Below are 24,129 nucleotides of genomic sequence, written 5' to 3' on the forward strand. Positions count from 1 at the left end.
CTCACGCGAGACAAGGGATCTCCTGCGGAGACTGACCAGCTCCCGACCTCATCCCCGAAAGGAACCGGACTGACCCCTCCATCTGACCGCTGCATCCTGCAAAATTCAGGGTCATCCTGCATCCCATGTGGGAGCCTTCATCTGCCTTTAACGTGTGCTTGAAAGCCCTGGAGCCGAGTCAGCGAAGGACGAACGACGACGTCCTGGCCCCCTGCAGCCCCCTCTTCCCCCAGATCGGCTGCGCTGGCAGCCTCCGGGGCTGGGGGTGGGTGAGACCGGGGTACAGCCGGCGGGGTACAGCCGGCGGGCGATGCCTCGGGTCCTGGCTGAGCCTCCGCGAACGCTGAGCTTCCGAGCGCAGCGGGCGCCCGCGGGGCCTGCACCTCGCCGCCCGGTCGGTAGGGGGCGCCGGTGTGTATGTGTGTGTTTGTGGCGGGAGCCGGGCCTGCACATCGCCGCCCGGCCGGCAGGGGGCGCCGGTGGCGGGGGGTAGCCGCCGCCGCCTGGCCCGCGCGCCCCTCCCCCGCCGGCCCGCACGCGCGGCGTTCCGCGAAGCCCGGGCGAGGGGCTGGGCGGGGCGCGGCGGGCGCCCGAAACGGCCCTGCGGCGGGGGGCGCGCGCGCGAGCCCGAGGGGGCGGGGCGGCGGGGGCGCGCGGCGCGCGGGGGCGGGGCGGCGGGCGCGCGCGGCGGGAGCGCGGGCAGAGGGACGCCGGCTACCCTGGACAGCGCACCGCCGGCCGCCGGGGTCGCCGCGCCTCCGGCCATGGTGAGTGGGCGCCGCGCGCCTCTCGCCGCCGCCGCCGCCCCTTCCTCCTTTCCGCCACCGACGCGCGGGGCGGGAAGGGGGCCGAGCGGCCGGCGGCGGCGGCGGCGGCGGCGCGGGGGGCTGCGGGTTCGGCCGCTGGAACCCGTCGCTGTCGGCGGGCCGCGCCGCGCGGGCCTGGGGAGGGGGCGGCGGACGTTTGGGGGCGGGGGGCGCGCGGGCCGCGCCCGGGCTCGCCGTGTCGCCGGCTCCGCGGTCCCGCCCGGCCCCTCCGGCGCCCGCCGCCGCGTCCAGTCCCCTGTTGCATGCACGTGCCCTCCGCGCCGCCCCCCTCGTCCCGCGGCGGCCGCTCCACGCTCCGGGTCCGGGGGACGGCGCCCCGCTTCGCGCGGGACCGGCCCCGCCGCGGGACTCACGCCGGCTCCGGGGCGCTAACGGTTGAATTCCCGCCTGCACGGAGCCTGCAAGCGCCGGGGGTGTGTCTGCGCGCGGCCCCCCCAGGTTTGCACGGCGGGGTTGGGGCGGGGTGTCCCCGTGTGAACCGGGGTGAGCGGGCCTCTCTGCTCCGTTCTTCTCCCCCCGCAACCGCTGTCTCCGCAGGCTCCGGCTCATTTCCCAGTTTACGAGGCTTTCTGCTGGATCTTAGGCTTAGTTCCCGGAGAGAAAGGGGCCGTGTGTGTGTGTCCCCGCGTGTCCCTGACCCAGGCATCGCTCGAGACTGTTGGTGGCAGAGCCCTATTCTGTGACTCCAAAAAAAAAAAAGGAAAGTGTGCGCGGAACTCAGATGTGAAGTCTCGTACGTCCTCGGTGGCCCCTGTTTATCTTTGCTTCTCTCCTCCCTCCCAGATGGCCCCCTCTCCCCCACTTCAGGGCTCGTTAAAAGAACGCGCATCTCCTTTCACCCCGCTCCAGCTGACACCAGTCAGTCCTAGATTTTTGTCCACCCTCTCCCCTTTCGGGCACACGCAATCTCCCTGTGGACGGAGGAGCATTCTTTTTTGGCCACTCACCGCAGTTCGTAGGACCCTAGTCGGCTTCATTTTCTCCCCGCCTGAAGCATCTCTATTGTTTAACACACTCTCTATTTAGTTTATGGACTTTCTTGAATGCGTTCCCCACCGGACTGTCAGTTTCGGTAGGGCAGAGTTGGGGTTTTTATTTTTATTTTTTGTCATTTTGTTGACTGCTCCATTCCTGGTGCCTGCACAGATGCCTGGCCAATCGCCAGTGCTCCGTAATCTGAAAAAAGTAGCCCAGTAAAGGAGCATACTGATGCTAATGTACAAATAAGAAACAGCAGCACGACTATAGGTTTATCTATTCAATTAACAGTTGTAATGATGAGAATCACGGGTGATGTTGAGAGGAGACATGCTTTTGGATGAGAGGGACTCAGTGTGGTGGCCCTTGATGGTAAGAGTAGAGTTGGCCGAGCTTTTGGTAGCTTGGCACCTGGGTGGACAAAGGGTTTTTAGGGCTAACTGGCTGTGTCCTTCCGGTCCTGAACCTTTGCTCCAAATTATTATGAATTACAACGAGTAAGGGAAATGTCCAAGAAAGTCTCCTTAACTGAATGGAAGAATCATGGGAACCTAAAAAAGCCAGAATAAAGGGCAAGCTGATACTGCCTGAAGACAAGCATTTTTCAGAAACTTTGGGTCTTCAGAGAATTATTTCACTTGTAAATGTCCAAATCCGAGTCTTCCCACTTGGGGAAAAAAAAACCGATGCTGAGTGTGTGAAACTTCAGGGTTTATAAGGTAGTGGTTTGGTTCAGAGACACCCCTCTGGATCCAAGTCCAACATGAACAGTCTCTCAAGGTGTGTCTGCTAATTCATCTTACTCCAAAACCCGTTTTTCTTTCAAGTTCCGTTTTTTTCCACTTCCAGAGTATAAATTTATGGTAATCCTTTGTTTAAAGCCTGGGAAAGTGTGCTTTTATAGTCTGAGCCAAACTGCTTAATCTACCTGGTTAATGCTTAATCATTTCTGTAAATGATGTGATTTTAACCATCATTGTGCAAGTCTGTGGTTCTGACTACTGTCTTGCCCAGATAGGTAGTAAAAAATTAAAGATAAACAGGAAAGAAAATTTTCTTTCTAATTAAAAACTAGCAACCGACTAAACCAAATATAAGATATCTCATTTTTATGCAAGTTTATATTTTTAGGAGATTTTGCTATGTATGACTCCAGTCAAAATATCAAGCCATTTTTTTCTTTTCTTCAAAAGCATATCAAATCCATTTTAAACGCATCCAGTTGGGTAAGCTTACTTTTTGGTTCTCCAACAAAAGGCTGAAATTTTAGCTCCCTCCAAGACATGTTTTTTTTTTTTTTTTAGTTAAGATATAATCGATCCCTTCAAAACATGTTAATCACAGTTTTGGAGTCTTGTCTATCTAGTCATCTTCAGGAGGCAGGGCCCTTCTGGTTAGAGTTAGTTGCATCCAGGATCACCTGCCTTGGACATGCGCTGTGTACAACCTAATTCAGCAGGTTTGGGTGTTAGGTGTAGACGTTGACTGAAGGCACGGAGCCGCACTGGAAGCTCTTCTTTAGGCTCAACATAGACAAAGGAGGTCAAATTGCTGCTGCTAAGTCGCTTCAGTCGTGTCCGACTCTGTGCGACCCCATGAACTGCAGCCTACCAGGTTCCTCCGTGCGTGGGATTTTCCAGGCAAGAGTACTGGAGTGGGTTGCCATTAGTTCCCATAATTCTGAAGTTACAAATTTGCTCACTTGTGTTTTTTCTTAACCTTGGAATTAGGACATTGCTGGTATTTCACCAGCTCTTAACAATGAACTATTATAATAAATTGCTAGTTTAAATACAGCCATTTAAAATTTAACAATTTAATAGCAGAATATCAATTGTTCTGGGATTGATGTAGCAATTTGGAACCTGAGGCGTGGACTCAACTTTGGGTTTGAATTCCAGCACAGCATTTAACTGTGACCTTGGGCAGATTAACTTCTCTTGGCCCCAGCTTTTTATTCTGTGAAAAAAAGATGCTAATGTTATTCCATAAGGTTGTTTTCGGAGAAGGCAATGGCACCCCACTCCAGTACTCTTGCCTGGAAAGTCCCATGGATGGAGGAGCCTAGTGGGCTGTAGTCCATGGGGTCGCTAAGAGTCAGACACGACTGAGCAACTTCCCTTTCACTTTTCACTTTCCTGCATTGAAGAAGGAAATGGCAACCCACTCCAGTGTTCTTGCCTGGAGAATTCCAGGGACGGGGGAGCCTGATGGGCTGCCATTTATGGGGTCGCACAGAGTCGGACACGACTGAGGCAACTTAGCAGCAGCAGCAAGGTTGTTTGAGGAACAAATAGGATAATGCACTTGATGTGGCTCATTTAGTGCTGCGCATGTTCAGTAAATGTTAACTGTTATAATGACGTGTTTTTTTTTCTTTCTCGCATATGTGTTTGCAGTTCAGACCCTCCTAAATGATGTATGTGATTCTTCTCAGAATTCTCTTCCCCTTATGTGGTCCTAAAACATTCCTAGTATTGTTCTGTATGCATGCCTTCCAGGAGAAATAAAATGCAGGCCATATGTGTGATTTAAAATTTCTACTAGTCACTTTAAAAAGTAAAAAGAGACAGGTGAAATTAATTTTTAACATATTTTTAACCTAATTCACAAAAATGGTATTTCAACATGTAGTAAGTGTAGAAAACAGCGGGTGCTTTTTTTTTTCCATGTGTAATCTTTAAAATCTGGTATGTGTTTTATGCTTGGAACTTGTTCCATTCAGCCTCACCACGATTTCTCAATAGCCACACATGACATGGTTCGAGGTCGAGGTTACTGTGTTAGACAGAACAGCTCTGGGGTGATCCACACCTTCCAGATGTACCTCCTGTCTGCTGGGCCCTTTGCGCTCGCGAGAACCTCCCTGCCACCTTAAACCCAGCATTACTGAAAGAGAGCTCCTCGCCTTTCAGACTTGCCTCTGGCCCCTCTTACTGTTAGTAATTCCACCAGCTCCGGCATCTACGGTGTCAGAAATCTGATTCTTACTCTTTCTCTCTTCTTTGTGTTGTTTATCGTCTAATCTCATATTTTAACTTGAAAATGTCTTTCACTGTCTCCAGCCCCTTTTCCACTATTGCTTTTTCTCCAGGTTTCCTCTTCTGTTGTCTGATTGTTTCTTTACTTGAAGCTTGTTCTTTCATCATCGTTTTCACGTAGCTCAATGCTGGGGGCTCTCTCCTAATATTTTCACTCCCTCCCACCTCCCCAGCCCCCTGCTTCCCTTCCCCAAGCCTGCCTCTCTCTCCAAACCACCAGCCTCCACACCCTGTCCATTCCTTCACTGGCTGTTTTTCGTGAGTCACAAATGGTTTCCATTTGATCGCTTCTTTCCGTGTTGAACATCTTTTCCTTTATCAAATATCCAAAGAAATAGACTTACTTTAACTGATGATGGACTTTAACTGATGATGTGATATTAAAATGAACCATCCAAGAAAAGCAGCACAGGTAGAGGGAGGAGAAATATCAACCACAGGCCGCGAAAAGGATGTTATTGTTGAGCTTCATCTACTTTCTAAGAACTGTCAATGGACCCGGTTAATAGCAGCAACCAGCACATCAGTGATGACACCCTGCCTTTCTCAGTGCCCTAGCGGGACAGGGCACCACCCTCTGTGCCTGGAGAGCAAGGGCACAGAGCAGAAGAAAGGCCTGAATGGGGAGCCAGGAGCCCTAGCCTCTCGTCCTGGGTCTGTCGTGGACCAGCTCTGTGCCCTTGACCAGGTTACTCTGGGGCACTGGTTATTCATCAGCAAAATGGGCTCCTCTCGTTTTCACAAGATGATTTTGTCAGAAGCAAATGGGGCCTTTACACTGGCTGTTCTCTCTGGCTGGGTGTTTCCCTATGCGAGCTGTGTGGTTGTCTTCCTAATACCTTCTTAGTTGGGCTTACCCTAACATCACTATTTAAAACTGGAGCCTGCTCTCGGCCGAGTTACATGCATCTCCTTACGGCTCTCTGCTTTTTCCATAACACTCCAACTTTATAATTTACTCATTTACATAGCCGTGGGAATCTTCTGATCATTTATTACGTTGTGTGCTTTCTTGTCCTTCCTACATGAAGGCAGGCTTCGCAAGGCCAGGTGTCTGTCTGCGTTGCTCAGTGACGTAGCTCAGGCACCGAGCCTAACCCCTGACGGTCGGTGAACGCTGAGCCACTGTTGACCAAGTGCTGGCAGGTTCTGCTGGCTCCCCGAGCAGTGCTCCTGTCTCCTTACGTCCCATTTCCCACCTGCCGAGGACGAATTGGGAAACGAACTTTTGCTTTGCAGACATATCCACAGTAACTTACTTCAAAGGACAGTCTCTTAATGCGTTTAAAATCACCACCATTCAGTTTAGGCCTGTTTGAGCAATATAGATACTTCACCAAGGCACAGACGCCCGAGTGACCTGCTAGTAAATGATCATGTGTGTGTTCCCACATCTGTATTATACTTCATAACCGTTATATTTATGGAAGGTTAGGTTGTTATTTCTAAATAGGGAAACCTGTAATTTCATAAGTTCTTATTGAAATCGAAATGTGTGTGCATTTCTGTAATTCTGCTTGCATTTCGTAATTTGTAGACCAGGCCAGATTATATTGTTTTTACATAATGAAATCTATAATTATAGATTTAAGTTCTATAATTATACAATTAAGTTCTTTAAAAACGAATAGTTTAATAATATAAACAAAGTTATCATGCATAAATTTACTGAATAATTACATATGTTGCCTTTTTTTGGCTTTGAGTTATCACTTCAATGCACTACAAGTATAGTAATATTCTATAGTTATTAATCAGTAAGATTTTTTTAATGCATTTTTACACACATTATCTGGTTTGAAGCCTCACAAAAGACTTTTGAGAGAGACAAGTCCTGTAGACTCTACCAATTTACAGGTGAGAAAATTGAGTTTCAAACAAGATAAATGATTTACTCAGGATCACATACTACAGGTAACAAAACCAGGCACAAGCCTTCTGACTCCAAAAATGTCATCTCTTTTGCTAATCCTTATATTCTTATCCTAGAACCAACGCAAATGTACTCTTCTCATACAAATATGATGAAAGAAGAGCTGTTTCTTGTTACTGTAGATGAGAAGGGAAAAATCAGAATGACTTCCCCATGTAATTTTTTTCTCATAAATTAAAAGAATAGGTAGGTAGATGGATAGAGATATACATACACACATACATTCAAAAGTAATGAGTATACATAAAACCTAAAAGTCTGTTTCATTTGTATGGAAATGGAGCACATAAGAGAAAGCCATTTTAAATGGAGGTGATCATGAACAATATATGTGTGTATCAAACCTAATCTACTTACCAGTATAATAAATATGGAAACACCTGAATAGTAGATAATTAATTTACAAAGGAAGTAAAGTCTGTTTTTGAGTAGAATGACTGCAGTGTTGAGACATCACTCAGACCAACAGCAACTCTGCACAAGAATTTTTGGTTCATAATGAGAGTTCACCATTTGGGTTTATTTCCAATACTTGAACAATGTACTGATTTTTCTATAAGGCTCAGTAGAATTTGGTTACTAGAATTTTTGAGTTTAATAACAGATGCTATGGCAACTTGGGAGACCGTAATTTTTTTTTTTTTTTGACCAGGTTCAAAAAGTTTATTGACCATTATGCTGAAGAGTTAGGTTAAAAATTAACTCGCGCCTTCCAAGAAGAAATCAGAAGGTGTGTATAAGGCAAAAATCAGTGAGGCCACTTGAGTTTTCCGGAGGGCTCAGCCTGAGAGCGACTCTCCTCTCTGCCTCTGGGGGGTCCATGCGGGGCTCACCAGGCACCGTGGGAAGGAGGGCCGCTGCGCTTCGACTTTCTCAAAGGCTTTCGTCCCAGGAAGACACCCTCTCTTGGAGCCAGCAGCTTCCTTGATTTTTGGAAAGTACAGATTTCATGGCTGTTTAATGTCGGTGAAGTTATGCCCGAGAGAGGGTGTCTTGGGTTGTCGGCAAAATACTCTGCTGTCAGAATTGTACCTGGAAGCTGTTTCACATCCCTTCTCTCCACGGGCTGAAGAGTTGTTAGTTCTTTGTATATTCAAGGAAAGCATTGCTGTCCTTTGGCCTCTTATCTATTCCGATTCCTAAAAAGGAATGGCATGTGTCACAAGTCATCTTGGGATTTACTGGCTAAAATCTGTTTCAGACTCAAAGCACACTGCCTTCCCTACTGTGTTTCTTCAGCAACGGTGTCATGCTTACCTTGACCCCTTCAAGATCCTGCCTCTCCTACTAAAATGTTTCTGTGGTTTTTTGGTTTCTTTGTAAATTAGATTTCAGTTCAGTTCAGTCGCTCAGTTGTGTCCGACTCTTTGCGACCCCATGAATCGCAGCACGCCAGGCCTCCCTGTCCATCACCAACTCCCGGAGTTCACTCAGACTCACGTCCATCGAGTCAGTGATGCCATCCAGCCATCTCATCCTCTGTCGTCCCCTTCTCCTCCTGCCCCCAATCCCTCCCAGCATCAGAGTCTTTTCCAATGAGTCAGCTCTTCCCATGAGGTGGCCAAAGTACTGGAGTTTCAGCTTTAGCATCATTCCCTCCAAAGAAATCCCAGGGCCAATCTCCTTCAGAATGGACTGGTTGGATCTCCTTGCAGTCCAAGGGACTCTCAAGAGTCTTCTCCAACACCACAGTTCAAAAGCATCAATTCTTCGGAGCACAGCCTTCTTCACAGTCCAACTCTCACATCCATACGTGACCACTGGAAAAACCATAGCCTTGACTAGACGGACCTTTGTTGGCAAAGTAATGTCTCTGCTTTTGAATATGCTGTCTAGGTTGGTCATAACTTTCCTTCCAAGGAGTAAGCGTCTTTTAATTTCATGGCTGCAGTCACCATCTGCAGTGATTTTGGAGCCCAGAAAAATAAAGTCTGACACTGTTTCCACTGTTTCCCCATCTATTTCCCATGAAGTGGTGGGACCGGATGCCATGATCTTCGTTTTCTGAATGTTGAGCTTTAAGCCAACTTTTTTACTCTCTTTCACTTTCATCAAGAGGCTTTTTAGTTCCTCTTCACTTTCTGCCATAAGGGTGGTGTCATCTGCATATCTGATGTTATTGATATTTCTCCTGGCAATCTTGATTCCAGCTTGTGCTTCATCCAGCCCAGCATTTCTCATGATGTACTCTGCATGTAAGTTAAATAAGCAGGGTGACAATATACAGCCTTGACATACTCCTTTTCCTATTTGAAACCTGTTCCATAAATCTTTTTCTCTTTACAATTTAAAAGTAAGTGGATTTGTCCCTGTTGTAACAGATTTCTGAAAAGAACACTGATCTTAGTGGTGCTTGCTTTGTGTAAGATAGAACAGGTGTCTGTCATAGTCGTAAGTCTTTGGTGCACACTTTGCGAATTGATAGAATTGCATTGATTTTTGGAATTGCATTAAGTTTTCTTTTGATGAAAAGAGAACTGTTCTCTACATCGAGTGCCATGTTCTTTAAAATTGACATCAAGGAGACATGGCCGTACATGCCTCAGTGAGCCTTTGAGCAGGTGTGCCCACTGGTCATTCATCTGGCACGTGGTCGTAACAGGCAGTGTGCTCGGCACTGTCAGTCAGCCGCACAGCGGGAGACTCCTGAGTCCTCCAGCAGGAGCGTATGCCCAGGTCAGCAGCCGAGACAACCAGTCACTCAGGCCAGTAAATGTGCTTTATGTAACATTTTATCCAGTAAGAAGACTTACATGATAAGGTGAATAGTTGTGTTAGTAAAAAAAAAAAAATCTAAATCCTGCAATACAAGGCACGTTTGCTTCAATATCAGGCCAAGAATGTGATCAGGACCAGGAGGTGGCTGGTAACTGAAGAGCTGGAAATCATCAGGGTTGATAAAACTGAGGTCAGGATTTGAGTCTGTGACACCAGTGTACTCAGAAGAGGAGGCAATTCAGTGAGAGGGAAAAACATCAAACCTATCATCGGAGAGCTAGCGTGGGTCGAAGGAGCAGGAATTTTAAATGTACATCTCCAGACTTGGTGAAGCCACACGTGCGGACTCAATCTGAATGCTGGCTGTGGAATCTGTTCGCTTGGAATCTCGTGTACATGAATGTGGAAGCTAGTGTTCTAGATGGAGTTCTCAAGGAACGAGGGACACTTCGTAGCAAAGGTTAGTGTATGATCATAAAGGTGTTGGGGGTCAACACTGGATCTTGAGTAGGTTGGATTTTAGTAGGTAGGAAGAAGGAAGGTAGAATTGAACATTCCATCTAGGGATATAACTTGGTAGGGAAGCAGAAAGCAATAACAAGTGCATTTGAGTAAAAGCTGTGTGCTATGAGCAGCTTGTGGACAAGGACACATCTTTGCCGAGCCTAGCACAGAACGGGTGCTCAAAAAGAGTTGAGTTGGAAGGTTAGAGACCAAGGGGATTACGGGATGAATCGAGCCAGATTTTGAAGAGTCTTGAATCTGAGGCTGGGAAGTGTCTTCTAGATTTTGTAAACTGGATTTTGGAATGGAGAGCCAAATGATGAAAGCATTGTTTAGGAAGATTAAGCTGGTTTCCATAACAGCTGGGGCTGGAAGAGCCTAGATAAGGAGGTTATAAGGGGGCTAGTTCAGTGCGTTAGTTCTCTTATTTTCATGTTGTCAACTTTTGAAAACAACTCTTTCACCACACACTCCTAGGTTCAATTCTCTACTCCATTTATCTCATCTATAAAATATATGTAGTAACATAAGGTGAATATTAGATCAAATAAGATAATATATAAGGCCCCTCTTAACATATAAGCTAGCCAAGAGTAAATACTCAAAACTGGTGGCTGTTGCCCACAGAAACTTCATCATATTCATATTTACAAACCTAACTTTTCTCTGTGCTTGGGATAGAGATCTTTTAAAATCTAACTTGATTGATATATTTACATTAAAAAGTTTTTCATATTCCTGAGATTTTAGTTTTGACATTCAGGACTTTTTCTGGAGAGAATTAAAAAGTGATAAAGACTTTATTCTTTGTCCTTTTCTTTAGGCTGCATGAATTCTGTTAAATAGTGAAAAATGAAAGGTAAACTGTGTTCTCATCTTAGAGCAGTTTTTCTCAATGATTCTCACCCACAGCTGCAGTCACATAACTGAATGTATTTTGAAAACTGTTTAATGGATTTGAAGTACCATTTTGGAACCTGCTAAGAGTGCCATGTAATCAGATTAAACTTCAGCTATTTTCCCAACTGCCCACATCAAATTGCCTGTGTCTTGAGCCTCTTAATTGTGCTTAATCTAATGCCTTAACCCTTACAAATGTACAAGAAAACAGATCTTCCGTGCTCTGCCTTTGCCACCAGATTGCCATTACTTCACATACTAAAACCCTAAATATAGCTGATTCTTGGATTGGTATGTTGTATTGCAAATCATGAGGAAAGAATATATCATATATATATGATATACATGATTTTATATATTTACTGCTGCTTTTCCTAATTTTCCCCTATCAGTTTAGTAGTGGAAATTGATTAGAAATTTTAGTGTATTTGTAAAACCAAACAAAATAGGTGGACGATATGGGGCTTATTACTTTTCATGATCTAGGAGAGGACAGTGTTAGAAGAGGCTAAGATTAGGTGAGAAAAGTCGAAGACTCGTGGGGTGTGTTGCGGGCAGGGAACAGACCCATCTGCCTGGCATGAAGTTGTTGCTTAGAGGACTGGTTCAGGCGAGGCTGGAGGAGGACTTTGAACCAAGGGAGGGAAGTCTCCAGGTTGCTGGTCCATGATGCCCTCGCACATGAAACCCTTTCCTACCTAACAGTTACTTTGCCTTGTATGGTTCATTCTTTTTTAAAAAGAAAAAATAGGATAATTCTACCTTCAGTGTGTGAGCAACCTTAGAAGAACTTTCCACAATGTCCCTCACAGTGATAATCATAACACGACATATTTGTATGCTTTTCAATTTACAGAACACGTTCACAGCATCTCAGTTGTAGGTTAATTGCTTAGTTCATGATCTGCCTTCCCCTCTGCAGTATAAGGTCTGTAAGGGCAAGAACTTTGTACATCCTGCTTACCGCTGCAGTTGCCACACTAGGATGGTGCCAGTATGCAACAGATACCCAAAGAATACTCGCTGGATAAACGGTCAGATGTGTCCAGCAAGAGGAAACAGACTTGGGTTGTTTTATTCAGAGTCCTATGACTAGTACATGGTGGTTTGAGGACTGAAGCCCACTCTATACCTGCGTCTCATCCACCATCGCTTGTTTCATTATAGTAATTGACTTTCCTGCTACCCATGGTAATTTCAGCAAGACTGAAAAATCACAAATCATAGAAAGTGACAGGTTTGATCACATCAAAATGTTAAATTTTGACATGACAGAAGACACTATTAGGCAGAGATTTAAAAAACAAGCAACAGACCAGGAGAAGGTATTTGCCATCTGTGTAAGAGTATAGATTGTTATATAGATGACTTACATAAACTCAGTAGATGAAGGCTTCCCAGGTGGCTCAGTGGTAGAGAATCCGCCTACCAGTGCAAAAGACACAGGAGGTACGGGTTCAATCCCTGAGGCGGGAAGAACCCCTGGAGGAGGAAATGGCAACCCATTCCAGTATTCTTGCCTGGAAAATCTTATGGACAGAGGAGTGTGGTGGGTCCATGCGATTGCGAATAATCGGACATGACTGGCCATGTACACATAAATGCAAACAACAGATAAGCAACCTGTTAGAAGCATAGATGGGCAGCCGTTATTAATGGCAGCTCACTGCAGAGGAAACCACAAGTCAATAAACATTGAAAGGCATGCACAACCGCAGTAGTAATAAGGAAATGCAAATTAAAGCCACGCAACACACATGAACTTGACAGAAACTTAAAAATGCTGACAGCAAATCCTGTAGCCTTTCGCAGAGCACTATGGTAGTTTTTACCAAAATCAGAAATTTTAATAAACAACATGGCAATTCCCAGAGAAATTCTCGCTTATAAACACAAGGAGACTTGTATAAAGCATCATCATTTGTAATAGCACCCAAACTGGAAATAACCTATAAAGCCTAAAAAACCTATAATGCATAACATTATAGAATATTCATATGATGAGATACATACAGCAGTTACAGTGAGTGAACTGGAATAGATGAAGCTGCAGAAATCAAGTATAATTTATATGCACCCTTAAAATGTACAAAAGCAATGTGATTTTTGTTTGAATATCTATAAATATATAAAAAATGGACAAGAAGGCCTTATATCAAAACAATTGCAGTGGTTATATCTGAGGAGGGAACAAGGGACTCAGGGTCAGGGAGGCATACAAAGGGAAGGGCGACTTTATCAATTATGTTTTATTTCTCTATTCCCAGCACCTGCTAGGTGTATTCGGTAAATACTGAATTAGTTTTAAAAGATTTGAAACAAATGTGATAGTTTTAACACGTGATACTTATTTTACTCTTCTTTACCTTTTTATGCCTTTCCGTTTTTTTCTTAAGTTGAAAATGGATGTGGGATCTGCATTAGAGATCGGATATGAATAGCACATGTAGGACAGATGAGCTGCAAGACAGGATGGTCTTCTGTTTTCTGAGACCCTAGTCCATCCTTTTTGGCTGGCGGAACCAACTCTGAAAGAAAGACCTTACAGGGTCAGACTCAGTCGCCATGTGGTTTTAGAGGACTAAAGGATAAGCTGCACATGGGCCTGTTTGTTGTTCTCAACATTCATCAGAGGAAGAAGGGTGTTTTCCCAGGAGCCATAAATAGCCAAACACCAACAATAGCACCTGATCACACTTAGTAAGCCAGAGCTCCAGGAACTCTCAGGGGAACCTTTCCTGTATTTACTCATCCTCAGGGCAGGCCTGTGAGGTGGTACCAACACCTCCTTTTAGCAGACAGGGAAATCGAGGCAGGCTGGGGAGAGACGCTCGTGTGTCCTCTCAGGAGGCCGTGGCAAGGGACTCTGAACGCCTGCACGCAGCAGCTGCTCGCTCTCTCTAACTGCTAACTTAGGCAGTGCTGTCTCTGCGAATATTCACGTTGAATATCCCTTGGGTCCTTTTCCTGTGTTATAACTCAAACTAGAATTTCGTTCCTCTCCTTTTACACTACTGCACTTCCTCTTCTAATTTTTTGAAAAAGGACCATTAAAAAAATTTTTTTTAAAAGACATCACTGTTGAGATAAGCCTAAATTCAAGAAGGGCCATTTCTCCTATGACATCACTCCCTCTAGATGATCCAAGGGTGATGGTGGAGAAGAGACACAGACGTGACAGTGTGCTGCTCGGTGGGGGCCTGAAAATGCAGGGAATGAATGAACACCTGTTAAGCGTCTGCTTCAGGCGCAGGCCCATCACAGATGCTTTCACAGATATGACATCCACTAAGCTTCACATAAGTTAGGATACTTATTTTATAGATAGCAAAGATGTTACTCTCAGATGATTATCTTGCCCAAGGTTATACAACTACTTAGTGTCAGAACCAAGACTAGAACCCTTGTAAAACTCCCATTCTTTCCAAGGAACCACCCTGAATGCCATGCTGTCTCCTTTAACATAACCCCCACACACACAAGACCCAGGATTGGCTAAAAATAATCACCAGCTGAGTGGGTGGCAAGAAGGCACAACATTCCTCTAAGCAGAGGGTAGTGGTTCATCATTTATTAGCTCATGGAAGTTAGACAAGTCGCTTTACTTCTCAAAGCTTCACTTTCCTGCTCTGTTGAAGGAGGTGAAAATACCTATTTTATAGAGTAGCTGAAAGAATTAAGTGAGATAATAGTATCTAATATCCCCAATAAATACAACAGCTTATTCCTGATAAACACATTCCATTTTCATTTATTACTGCAATTATTATTATCTGTGTGTGTGCTGTGTGCTCAGTCGTGTCCGACTCTCTGCAACCCCATGGACTGTAGCCTACCAGGCTCCTCTGTTCATGGGATTTCCCAGGCAAGAATACCGGAGTGGGTTGCCATTTCCTCCTCCAGAGATCAAACCGATCCTAGGAGATCAAGCCCATGTCTTACCGACCCAGGGATCAAACCCACGCCTTAAGTCGGCAGGCAGATTCTTTACCACTAGCACCACCTGGGAAGACTATTATCATCTAGTTTCTATAATGAAGAAATCAGTGATATTGGAGGTAATTCTGAAATTAGGAATTCCTCATTATTTTAAAATTCAAAAAACTTTTTTTTTTTTTTTTTAAATCTTGCTTCCTGACAGCTGTAGGTAACTAATGAAGGAGAATGTAGTGCTTTCTTTATGAACCAGTCAGTAAGTAAAAAGAAGGAAAGGAGAACCTACACCCATTTTTACAACTCGTAGGCAGTTCTCTGCTGATGGAAGTAGTTACTCTGGGCTGAAGCCATTCAATCACAGATCAGCCTGTTCGTTGCCACCAGCTTCTTGCCAAGAGTAAAATCTATAAAAAGTGGCCAAACTGAAGAGTCAGATAAATGTAAAGTTAAATGAAGCTGGAGCTTATCAGAGCAGCCACCGCAAGGGAGGTGTATAGCCTTCTAGGGCAAGAAGCTATTCTATTCCAGAGTTAAAGCGCTACATCCAAATCTAAGGCAAAACCAAATCCCCAAAGAGATTAAGCAACTCATACACTACATTAAGAAGCTCCAGAGTCATCATTTAGTTGATGGAAGAGAAGAGAAATCTGTGTCGGTAGATTCTCCCCAACAAAAGTCCAAATTCAGCCCATTTGGAGGTATGGTATTGGAGGAAGTTTTTAGGCACAGGCAAAAGGAATTGGTTATATCAATGGAAATTGGTTACTCCTATTCACAGTAAGGTAATAGTTCTACCACATTCTGAAAATGTTCACTTCTGAAGGCTCTGTATTCTACAAAGATATTGACAGACTAACTGGAATAAATCCAGAAGAGAAAGCTGAAGAAAGCGAGGGTCGAGAGTGCCTGTCACGTTTGTGGATGGGTGTCTGATAGTTTATGAATTAATGGGAGGAGGAAGAAGGGAGCAGGAAAGGCCAGACAACAAAGTTGGGAGTGAGAGCAGGGAAGGGGAGTTTACTGAGGCTTTTGGAAGAAGTGATGGCTTGGTGTGAAATGTCAGGTATGTTCAGGGCTCTCAGGTGAAAGGAAAACGGTCCTGGTCGTGTGTGATTTTAGAGAGAACTAGGACTGGTGGGTAACCGTTGGATGGAGAAAGATTTTTAACCCAAAATAAGGAATGGTTTCCTAAAAATGAGAAACACTCTAAAAATAGACTGTGCTACCTTGCCAAGCAGTGAGAAGTGTTTCTCTAGAGGTTTTCCAGTTGGGTGGGTGGGTTTCTATCAGAATTATTGTGGAAATCAAGCATTTCCGACTTCGGCTGCAAAGTTGAATTAGATGCCTTGATTTTTCCCCCCATATTTTGTAAATGAGGTTCACGGCCACAATACTTGTTGGTGCCGGTTTCCAGGCAAGAACTGGGTCCCTTAACTCGTGTTCCAGTGCTTTCTGCCACATGAAGATGGTTGCTGACTTTATAGGGAAGCAGTCATCTTTACTAAGTGGGTAAATAAATGTGTGGGCATCTCCTTTAAGAGATCTCACGGAACTGGGAAAGCCCCTTCTGGGAGCTTTAATTAATACATGTGTAACATTGAGTCAGTCCTACATTCTGACACTCTGCCAAGTGCATGCAAGTTACCCTTATGAGACTGACATGAATATATTTTATTCTAAAAGATTTTATCCTAAGCTAAAATAACTATTGGAAGGACTGATGTTGAAGCTGAAATTCCAATACTTTGGCCACTTGATGTAAAGCACTGACTCATTTGAAAAGACCCTGATGCTGGGAAAGATTGAGGGCAGGAGGGGAAGGGGACAACAGAGGATGAGATGGTTGGATGGCTTCACCGACTCAACAGACATGGGTTTGGGTGGACTCTGGCAATCGGTGATGGACAGGGAGGCCTGATGTGTTGCGGTTCATGGGGTCGCAGAGAGTCGGACACGACTGAACTGAACTGAAAATAACCATTGCTGTCATGGAGTTACATAGCTTTGTCTGTGAACATATTTAAGTGACTCTATTAGGAAATTCTTGAGATTGAAGGAATAGCAAGCTAGAATAAGTCCCTGGTAGCTCAGTCTGTGAAGAATGTGCCTGCAGCACAGGAGACCCAGATTCAATCCCTGGGTCGGGAAGATCCCCTGAAGAAGGAAATGAAAATCCACTCCAGTATCCTTGCCTGGAAAATCCCATAGACAGAAGAACCTGGTGGGCTGCAGTCCACTGGGTCACAGAGAGTCGGGCACGACTGAGTGACTAACATTTAGGCTTATAAACAGTTAGGTGAAAATCGGGCTCCTCCTCACTCAGAAGGAAGAGAGAACCCGGGGAAAGCGTGTGTGTGTTGTAAGGTTTTCCCTTTGATGTTAGCAGCTGCTGCCTCATGCTGCGTGTCCTGGTGGGCTTAAGAGCTCTATTTTAGTGAGACAATGGACACGAAAAAAATAAAATGCTTCCATTTCCCCACAATTTCTAGCTTGTCTGGTGAAGAAACCAAGGAGACTTGCTATTTAAGAATCAGCTGCTTGGTGGCTGTCCCAGAGATCTGTAATATAACACCTAACCCGAGTCCAGGATTAACGTGGAAGAGTTGGCTGGTCCTTGGTGTTACAGCCGAGAAGGATTGCTAAGGATTTCCCACCACGTGCTGCGCAGCTGAAGCTCGCAGCCCAGCCGGCGTCTTCTGACCTTTTCGCCCAGCCTGCTGCTGGCTGCGGTGGTCTTTCCATTTTCAGCCTCCGGGCTGTTTAAAAGCCATGCAAATTAGTTGGTCAGACTTTCTTTAAAACAACAACAACAAAGAAAACCAAACAAAAAAAACCCTGTCTAACATCTCCTCCTTTGACTTTCCACGTTTATCTAAGTCCAACACCCATTTTCACACACTCAGACTGGGGAGCTTTTTCTGTCTCTTAAGTCTCTAGAGTCCAAGTTGGGCTACAACTTGAGAAATAACTAGAAACAACTAGAATCAAGAGAGGTCACCAGTGAAGTTCACATGCTCAGCATCCTGTGCCTTCCTAAATAGAACTCTGGAATGTTGCTCACCCCAGTTCTACTGCCCAGAGGTGGTACCCGTTAGCATTACTGAATTTATCTTTTCTCTTTTAAAGACTGGGAGGGAAAACACTGTGAGCCTTTTATAGCTGCTTTAGCTGGGTTGGGAAGATCCCCTGGAGAAGGGAATGGCTACTCACTCCAGTATTCCGGCCTGGAGAATTCCATGGGGTCACAAAGAGTCAGACACGACTGAGAGACTTTCACTTCTTCAGGCATGTATTCACTTTAAAATATTTCTTCTACTCTATTAGAAGTTACATGGCAGATAAGCATTCAAAAGGCCTTGCTTGCATAAAGTTAAACTAAAAAATTACTGAATGAAAATGAGTGAAGTAACCCAGCTTGCCAAAGAAACGAGTCAGTGTTCCTCTGAAAGGCTGTGGATTCAGTTTCACCGACTTCAGTCCTGTATGCCCAGTTCATTTCCAAATTACCTGTTGGGCCAACATACTTCAGACACTGGCACCATACATGAAGTTAAACATATTTTTATTTAGTTATAAAGTAAATCACTGTGTTTTATGTTGATCTCCAGTAGTAGCTTCAAAATTCTTATATAGGCAAAGAAGGGGACGGCTGTCTTAATTGGAAGAATAGATAGAGGGTGGGGACCACAGAGGAGGGCTTGAAGCATCTGTTGCTTAGCACTTTAAAGAAAATTGAGAAAACACACTACAAAATACTTTCTATTCTCCACTGAATAGAAATGACTTGTCAATAAGATTAAGGATAATGAGCCTTCTCTGGTGGTCCAGTGGTTAAGGCCTTTCCACTGCAGGGGACTGAGGTGGTCTGGGAACTAAGATGCCACATGCCATGAGGCTAAAAAAAAAAAAAAAAAGATTAAGAATGGTAATACTTCATAAAAGTGCTCATCTAACAGGATTCAAAACAATAGCTTGGGAAGAACTAGGAGAGATTTGTGATGCAATGCTGTTTTAAATGGAGAAGGAAATGGCAGCCCACTCCAGTGGTCTTGCCTGGAAAATCCCAGGGACGGGGGAGCCTGGTGGGCTGCTGTCTATGGGGTCACACAGAGTCGGACACGACTGAAATGACTTAGCAGCAGCAGCTGTTTTAAAAAATATGGGTGTCAGAGACTTATATTTATGTAATTTTCTTTATTTTGACGTGGTATCTTGGCAGAAATAATCGGCTTAGCCATGCATGATGTATAGTTATAATCATTGTATCATCTGCCTTATCTCATCTGTCAAATAGATAATACTTCTCACTGCTCTCTTCTCTCCACACCCCCCATAGAGTTGTCTTATTTTTATCCTCAGTGCAGTGTTTTGGGAGACAGTGTTGGCCTGATGGTTGAATGTTGATTGATGACATTAATTAAGGTGACATCCAGAAGGTGCTCAGAATAACATGAGGTACCTAAAATCAGTGTGTAAAATTCTGACGTCATCATAAATGTCAGTTCAGTTCAGTTCAGTTCAGTCGCTCAGTTGTGTCCGACTCTTTGCAACCCCATGAATCACAGCATGCCAGGTCTCCCTGTCCATCACCAACTCCCGGAGTTCACTCACAGTCATGTCCATCGAGTCGGTAATGCCACCCAGCCATCTCATCCTCTGTCGTCCCCTACTCCTCCTTCCCCCAATCCCTCCCAGCATCAGGGTCTTTTCCAATGAGTCAGCTCTTCGCATGAGGTGGCCAAAGTATTGGAATTTCAACTTCAGCATCAGTCCTTCCAATGAACACCCAGGACTGATCTCCTTTAGGATGGACTGGTTGGATCTCCTTGCAGTCCAAGGGACTCTCCAGAGTCTTCTCCAACACCACAGTTCAAAAGCATCAATTCTTCGGCACTCAGCTTTCTTCACAGTCCAACTCTCACATCCATACATGACCACTGGAAAAACCATAGCCTTGACTAGACGGACCTTTGTTGGCAAAGTAATGTCTCTGCTTTTCAATATGCTATCTAGGTTGGTCATAACTTTCCTTCCAAGGAGTAAGCGTCTTTTAATTTCATGGCTGCAGTCACCATCTGCACTGATTTTGGAGCCCAAAAAATTAAGTCTGACACTGTTTCCACTATTTCCCCATCTATTTCCCATGAAGTGATGGGACCAGATGCCATGATCTTCGTTTTCTGAATGTTGAGCTTTAAGCCAACTTTTTTACTCTCCTCTTTCACTTTCATCAAGAGACTTTTTAGCTCCTCTTCACTTTCTGCCATAAGGGTGGTGTTAATCTGCATATCTGAGGTTATTGAGATTTCTCCCGGCAATCTTGATTCCAGCTTGTGCTTCTTCCAGCCCAGCGTTTCTCATGATGTACTCTGCATAGAAGTTAAATAAGCAGGGTGACAATATACAGCCTTGACGTGCTCCTTTTCCTATTTGGAACCAGTCTGTTGTTTCATGTCCAGTTCTAATGGTTGCTTCCTGACCTGCAAATAGGTTTCTCAAGAGGCAGGTCAGGTGGTCTGGTGTTCCCATCTTTTTCAGAATTTTCCACAGTTTATTGTGATCCACACAGTCAAAGGCTTTGGCATAGTCAATAAAGCAGAAATAGATGTTTTTCTGGAACTCTCTTGCTTTTTCGATGATCCAGCAGATGTTGGCAATTTGATCTCTGGTTCCTCTGCCTTTTCTAAAACCAGCTTGAACATCTGGAACTTCATGGTTCACATACTGCTGAAGCCTTGCTTGGAGAATTTTGAGCATTACTTTCCTAGCCTGTGAGATGAATACAATTGTGCAGTAGTTTGAACATTCTTTGGTATTGCCTTTCTTTGGGATTGGAATGAAAACTGACCTTTTCCAGTCCTGTGGCCACTGCTGAGTTTTCCAAATTTGCTGGCATATTGAGTGCAACACTTTCACAGCATCATCTTTCAGGATTTGAAATAGCTCAAGTGGAATTCCATCACCTCCACAAGCTTTGTTCCTAGTGATGCTTTCTAAGGCCCACTTGACTTCACATTCCAGGATGTCTGGCTGTAGGTGAGTGATTACACCATCATGATTATCTTGGTCATCAAGATCTTATTTGTACAGTTCTTCTGTGTATTCTTGCCACCTCTTCCTAATAGCTTCTGCTTCTGTTAGGTCCATATCATTTCTGTCCTGTATCAAGCCCATCTTTGCATGAAGTGTTCCCTTGGTATCTCTAATTTTCTTGAAGAGATCCCTAGTCTTTCCCATTCTGTTGTTTTCCTCTATATCTTTGCATTGATCACTGAGGAAGGCTTTCTTATCTCTCCTTGCTATTCTTTGGAACTCTGCATTCAGATGCTTATATCTTTCCTTTTCTCCTTTGCTTTTCACTTCTCTTCTTTTCACAGCTATTTGTAAGGCCTTCTCAGACAGGCATTTTGCTTTTTTGCATTTCTTTTCCATGGGGATGGTCTTGATCCCTGTCTCCTGTACAATGTCACGAACCTCATTCCATAGTTCATCAGGCACTCTATCTATCAGATCTAGTCCCTTAAATCTATTTCTCACTTCCACTGTATAATCATAAGGGATTTGATTTAGCTCATACCTGAATGGTCTAGTGGTTTTCCCCACTTTCTTCAATTTAAGTCTGAATTTGGCAATAAGGAGTTCATGATCTGAGCCAGAGTCAGCTTCCGGTCTTGTTTTTGCTGACTGTATAGAGCTTCTCCATCTTTGGCTGCAAAGAATATAATCAGTCTGATTTCGGTGTTGACCATCTGGTGATGTCCATGTGTAGAGTCTTCTCTTGTGTTGTTGGAAGAGGGTGTTTGCTATGACCAATGGTGTGACCATCAAAAAAAGCCTCTTTTTTTTCTTCTTCACATACAGCTCAGACTGCATTTTGCCTTTCTATGACTTCTTTTCGTCTTAGAGCCTGCTAACGGTGCTCAGTTTGATTTGACATCTGGATTAAAATGTTAAGGAAAAGGTAGATTTTCCCTTATCTTTTAGAAAAGGCCGTACATGGTGAAGTGCGACGCAACTGTCACTATCACTAATACTTGAAACAGAGCGGATGTGATGAGGCTCTCCCTCAGCAGGGAGAGATGCTGGGATTGCTCAGTAACCCCCACTTATCGGTTGATTTTTATAGCTTGAAAGGAGGAGAATATAATATAATGTATCCATGTGACTCATAGATGTCTCTTAGGATTAGCAGTACACATCTTTTGATGTTACCATGAATTTACTGAAATGCTGTGGGTATTGTTTTTGAGGTTGTTTTTTTTTTTTTTAATGTGGACCATTTTTAAAGTCTTTATTAAACTTGCTACAATATTGTTTCTGTTTTAAGTTTTGATTTTGGGGGCCTGAGGCATGTGGGATCCTAGCCCCCCGACCAGGGATCAAACCCACACCCCCTGCATTGAAAGGCAAAGTCCTAACCACTGGGCTGCCAGGGAAGTCCCTGTAGATATTTTTAGACCATATAGAAATAGAATATAGATGTATAAATAGGTAGAAGACAAAGGTGTGATTATCGCTAAAAATTAGAAATAAAGTCTGGCCCATGTCTTTCACAAGAAACCATTAAAAACATTGCTTTGTTTTCATTTTTGGAAGGATAGCACTTGTACATGCAGAACAGCCAACCTGCCTCCCCTCTGGTCAGCACTTGATAACCAGAGCACATACAAACAGAATCTCCTTTCATCACTGCTGTTAATTGTGAAAGAGCTTCATTCTTCCCCATGTGCCCAAACACAGAAGCTGGTACTGTTCCAAGGTGTCCTGAATACAACTATCTGGCCTTGGGTTAAATCTCCAAGGAGTTTGGTATTCACTCACAACTTCCTGGGGAAATAGAAGTTGTGGTAATCATTGCAAATATCTTGCATCGCAGCCTTAGCAGCTTTCCTGGCTCCTCACATACCCCGTATAGAATCCCTGAATGGCTGTATTTTCTAACTGTGAGATTGACTCTTTTTCTGTATAGCAGATTTCACTTTATACACTTGAAATTAAGGCAAGTTATTTAATAATATCTTTTAATGAAACCAGAATATTATAAAAGAAATAATGTTGGTTCAGTTTTCTTTCCTTATTCTTGAAGAGAAGGTAATAACTTGCAAAACGACTGGCAGGGGAATCTAATATAATTAGGGCACTAATCCCATCATGAAGACCCACCCTCATCAGGTCATCAAAATCTAATTATCTCCCAAAGGCCCTGTCATTGGGGGAGAGGCTTCAACATACCAATATGAGAGAAACAAACATTCAGTTTGTAACACGCAGACTATGCCACTTGTTTTAATTAGTAATTTGAATAAAGGTGCCGAGACTTTAAAAGTGACTAAGCCCAAAGGGAAAATAAATATTTGGAGTTTGCATAATCTTCAGAGTACAAGGTGGGGCTAGAAATGAAGATAAATTCAAAAGGGATAAAGGTCTAAATTCCATTCAAGTAAAAAAAAATCAGTTGTGTAAGTATAGAATGGGTAAAGCTTGAATTTAATAGCAATTAACATGAAACATAATGGCAACCTCGGAGATGGCAATGGCACCCCACTCCAGTACTCTTGCCTGGAAAATCCCATGGACGGAGGAGCCTGGTGGGCTGCAGTCCATGGGGTGGCTAAGAGTCAGACACGACTGAAGGAACTTAGCAGCAGCAGCAGCAGCATAATGGCAATCTGCTCTAGTACTCTTGCCTTTAAAATCCCATGGACAGAGGAGCCTGGCTGACCACAGTCCATGGAGTCGCAAAGAATCGGACACGACTGAGCATGCACACACGCAACATGAGACGTACCTGGAAATGCTTGTTGACAGTGACTAACTGGTGTGAGTGTGAATGCAGGCTTCTGATACTTTAATAGAAATACAGCATCCTGATCAAAAGGGGCCACCAGTTTCTCTGCACTCTTCCTCAGTAGGCCACTTTCAGCATATTGTATTCAGATACAACACATAAAAGGAAAAGTGATTTTATTTCTGTTTCCACAGTGCAGACGCTGTCCAATGGGTTTGTAGAGACAGGTAATTACTAAACTGCCTGTGAAATGTGTGGCCACATAACCAGTGTACAGTTGCAGACTCACAGTGTACAGTGAGTGTGAGTTTCACAGAGTAGAATATGCAGTGAAGTGCTCGGTGCTGTGCTCAGTCACCTCAGTCATGTCTGACTCTGTGACCCCATGCCTGCCCAGTTCCCGGTCCATGGAGATTCTCCAGGCAAGAGCACTGGAGTGGGTTGCCATGCCCTCCTGCAGGGGATTTTCCCAACCCAGGGATCGAACGTGCGTCTCTTACATCT

General features: G+C 44.3%; 1 protein-coding gene across 1 annotated transcript in view; it reads left to right on the top strand.

The window, feature by feature from the left end:
* Nucleotides 1–722: 722 nt before the first annotated feature.
* ELOVL2 (ELOVL fatty acid elongase 2) overlaps nucleotides 723–24,129 on the top strand; it is a 46,569-nt gene continuing 23,162 nt past the window's right edge. Inside the window, exon 1 of the mRNA NM_001083517.1 lies at nucleotides 723–767. Coding sequence (NP_001076986.1) covers nucleotides 765–767 — 3 coding nt within the window. The 5' untranslated portion in view covers nucleotides 723–764. The remainder of the gene's footprint in view (nucleotides 768–24,129) is intronic.

The sequence above is a fragment of the Bos taurus genome, chromosome 23, assembly GCF_002263795.3.
Source record: "Bos taurus isolate L1 Dominette 01449 registration number 42190680 breed Hereford chromosome 23, ARS-UCD2.0, whole genome shotgun sequence".
Classification (NCBI taxonomy): Eukaryota; Metazoa; Chordata; class Mammalia; order Artiodactyla; family Bovidae; genus Bos; species Bos taurus.